At 39.9% G+C, this 3,919-nt stretch overlaps 1 protein-coding gene across 1 annotated transcript; it reads right to left on the bottom strand.

Annotated features, from left to right (window-relative positions):
* Positions 1–333: 333 nt before the first annotated feature.
* LOC135465385 (uncharacterized) lies at positions 334–3,124 on the bottom strand. The gene is made up of 5 exons (XM_064742606.1): positions 3,048–3,124; positions 2,146–2,307; positions 1,825–1,952; positions 1,475–1,600; positions 334–472 (listed from the first exon to the last, which is right to left on the bottom strand). The coding sequence occupies exons 1-5, from the start codon at positions 3,094–3,096 to the stop codon at positions 350–352; spliced, it is 588 nt and encodes a 195-aa protein (XP_064598676.1). The 5' UTR covers positions 3,097–3,124; the 3' UTR covers positions 334–349.
* Between the last annotated feature and the right edge of the window lie 795 nt (positions 3,125–3,919).

Raw genomic sequence — 3,919 nt, 5'->3', positions numbered from 1 at the left:
TGGTTTTGTGATTATTGACATGGAAGGTCCTTATTGGTTGACGGCTGGTGTACGAATGTCTGTTTCGACCCATAGATACAGGATATTTATGGTGGCTAGCAATATGGTTTGAAGAAACCGGGTACGCCCCACGGAAAACCCACAACAATAGACAAATTGCTGACAAACCTCCTCACGTACGACTGCAGAGGAAACCAACATGAGTGAATGGCCTTACAGCAATCTATTTCGCCTGGATGGTCTTTGTCGAACTGAGCTCAGGACGGAAAAATAGACTGTCTAAATTCTATTTAAAAGAGCAAAAGACGATTTCTTTAACGAATTCTTGGTATCGCCAGGTGATGTTTATTTACTTGAAGACGAGCGTGATATGATTGTTGATGGCCGCGTCATAGGAATGCTGCTGATCTCGAACACAGATGTCAATTCGACTGTAACCTTTGTGGTTAAAAGCACTTCCGGTGTCCACAACCTGGATAAATATATTCAACGAAAGTAGCAGAATTACTCAGGGAACAAAAGGTAACTTGCCTAGTTTAGAAATAGTACACTAATTGAAATAACCAATCTTTGTCTTCTATGTATACCTGAAGTTTCAAGATTATCGCAACTGAGTAAAGCAAACGCAAATATGCAAATTATTTCTCGCGCGAACGTATCTCCGCATTAACTCACAGCCATCGTTTGCTTTTGCTTCCGTGATGGTTGACCTTGCCACTTCGGGCATTGTACAGACGCTTTCTCTCACGCTCACTCTGTATTCTAGCGCGTCAGAGATGTATAGCAAGTTCAGTCGTGATGGATACGAATGCCAGCAGTCTTTATTCAGTCAAAGTTTGTTTCACGATTAATTATCATAAAATTATTATAAGAGGATTTAAATGTGACAAATGTCTATTCAGTAAAAGTTATTTTCAACGGTCGTTTACCTTTATAAAGTGTGTTCATCGGTGAAGTGAAACAGTTTAAATCTGCTATGTCATGTCCAAATTATCGATTACCATAAACCTCCACCTGTCGTTAGATAAACTCAAGCAAACAGAAAGATCAATAATCCTCTTCCTCGTTACTGAAAGTCAACTCAATGTGCATGGTCCTGAAAATCATGTAACGTCGCTTCGAACACTTTTTGGATCATATCAGTAAAGTCTGATCAGGACTCACCAATCGTCGCTGCTTTTATTTATTCTTTTGTATACAAGTATGCTGTAGTCTTTCACATATCCAGTGACACAACACACGTATAGTGCTGTGTCACTAAAAAGTCATGCAGAAGACACCAAACACGATGCCCGAGCAAGTTACAGTCTACTAACACTGGGCCGACCAAAACTTTGCCTAATTCATTTTCCTGAGCCCTAAGCAAGATACATGCAGTGCCATGATTACCAATGTTAAAGTCTTAAGTATGACTCGATTTTGGATTTAAACTCGGGATCTACCGTTTGCAATCTACATGTACAGGAAGAGGTACCTTAAAAATGATGTGCTTGCCATATTTGCGATCCAGTTCCGGAATGCAGAGGATAGTACCGTAGGGTAAGTTCAGGTATTGATCCATTGCCACGCTGACGTAGCTAGCAGAGCCCTCGAGAAAATCCTGGAAAATCAGGTCGAAAAAGTACAATGATTGCAACGTGCAGTCATCATAGGCATGTATTATTATTATTATTATTATTATTATTATTGCTAGGCTCTTTTAAATCTATTAAATCGGTAAACATGCCAAGCGAATGACTTGCAATGAATAAGGAGTACCGGCATATTCAAACAGTATTTAAGAACTATGAATAAAGTGTCAACGAAATTGGGAGAGTTCCTTACCTGGAGCGTCCTCAGCTTAACACCATGTCTATCATTGTATCCCCCTTCTAAAGGACTGGGATCGGGATAATAAGCCGTCCCTCGTGCACTGTAATGACGACTTCCGCTACAGCCAGAACCTCCTGTACCTGAAAAGGGGCCAACATTTCCGTGGTTTAACCCAGATATTTAGTGATTTCAACACAGAAATGTACAAATGTCTCGGCATGTGTCTCGGTACATCTTAGAAATTCTGTTATACGTGAATGAGAAAAAAAAGGATTAAAGTTTAAGGTAAATCACTGTTGTATGATAATTCTTGGCTTCCTTAAGGATACATACCTACCGACCCCTCCCCACACGTGCTGTGGGAAAAACAACATTTGACGTTGCTGTCGCCGGGACATAGGTTTGATATGTAGGTACCATAGGCACAGCATGATTTCTGCATGCATTTCCCAACACTGCCGTACTTAGGGTGGTGATATGTGGTGCACTGATCACCTGAAATCAATAACAGAAGAATGTGTACGTGTATACCTACACTGGTTTGATTAGTAAACCGTAGATCCGGGGTTCAATACCGAATCAAGTCATACCTAGGATTTCAGTACCGTGGTAGTTTTGGCACGCCGTCGCATGTCAATCAACATAGGATGAATAGGATCAAGTAGGCGACTGAATGGAGCGTCGAGTTTGGTGTCTTCGGTATGGCAAAAATCTGATTTCAATATACGACTAAGACGTGACCGAGGATAGTGCTGTTCTTTTTTTTTTTTTTTTTTTTTTGGTGAATGTTCCTTAAGCGTTGGTCAATGAGGTAGCTGGTTCCAATCAAACTAACGCTTGTTTTGTGTCAAAGTTTTCTACGATACATGGCAAAATGCCAGCGGCAACTTGTCTAACGGATAAAACACTAAGTAATAAATAGTCTCACACTTCAACAATATGCGTAACCCCAGGATAGAGAATGACTGGGGCCGAGTGTCACCATTCAACGGCTGAAAAACAAACATTACATGTGGCCCCACCACATTCTCAGGTCATATCATGTATGTAAAATTCATGTCACATCAGCAGTGTGTATGCCCAGATAAAATATATGAAAACAGAGCCATAATTTCGCCGTTCCAGCAGAGAGTTTGCTGACGACATGCACGAAACATTACACATTACACATTTTAGCCAAGTGATTTTAACTCCATAGTTTAACACAGTTAAGATACCAGAAAATCTTCACTCACCCACCACAGCACAAACGAATGCCAGCAAAGCAACAAACAACTTTAACATACTGGCTGTATAACGATGACGAGCAAGATTCCTTAACTGGAGACCAAGCCTGATTTTCTGAAGGCTTTATCTTCTCACTATCTCGGTGAGAAATGTATGAAAGGCCGATATAGGCATTTTGCGCAAAAATATATATATATATCAAATTACGTGGGCTGACAAGGACGAATAAGTTATAGAACCAGTTCTTGTATAGTGAGAGATACGTATTTCGGGTTAATTAACTTACTGGGACTCTCACCGCGAAACGATTATTGGCTCAGATAATTATTATATGAAATTATAATAGTTGGCAAGGTGTCACCTCTAACAGGTGAAATTTAGCTTCCTCTTAATTTACTTCAGGTAAGGGTTTTATTCTACCCCTTCATGTAAATGCTCAAAAAGAACAGTCATGCTGATTGCAATTTATTAAACGCCACAGGTTTAGAAATGCTGTCTTGTCATCAAATATGATGCACAATTACATGAAAGCAATGCAAAAGGACAAATAAATTTCTCGGGGATGCTTAATTAACCATCAGAATCCTTATTTAAACAATATAAAGAGAAAAAAGAAAAGTAAAAACCAAGGCATTGACAACAATGTGATATCTGACAAGTGGTCACACCTACCCGTGGAAATCCGTTATTGCTAAGGGCAGAACGGGATGCTAAGGAATATTTCGGTCTCATGACTTTTAGGGTTAGGGATAAGGTTTAGGGTTGTACGCTTTAGTGACGATCGCTGAGTCACTCTGACACACAGATTGGGCAAAGTATATACGTTAGTTTGTATTATAGTCGTACAGGCATTTCATAGACCAACATGGAGATTCTTATC

The sequence above is a fragment of the Liolophura sinensis genome, chromosome 5, assembly GCF_032854445.1.
Source record: "Liolophura sinensis isolate JHLJ2023 chromosome 5, CUHK_Ljap_v2, whole genome shotgun sequence".
In the NCBI taxonomy this organism is placed as follows: Eukaryota; Metazoa; Mollusca; class Polyplacophora; order Chitonida; family Chitonidae; genus Liolophura; species Liolophura sinensis.
This window is presented reverse-complemented; position numbering and strand designations above follow the sequence as displayed.

Excerpts from the sequence above, each read along its gene's own strand:
- LOC135465385 (XM_064742606.1), bottom strand. The coding sequence starts at position 3,096 with ATGTTAAAGTTGTTTGTTGCTTTGCTGGCATTCGTTTGTGCTGTGGTG. Across the intron at positions 1,953-2,145 it reads GTGTGGGGAGGGGTCGGTAG|GTACAGGAGGTTCTGGCTGT; the intron begins GTATGTATCCTT and ends GCCCCTTTTCAG. Across the intron at positions 473-1,474 it reads GCAAGCACATCATTTTTAAG|GTTGTGGACACCGGAAGTGC; the intron begins GTACCTCTTCCT and ends ATATTTATCCAG.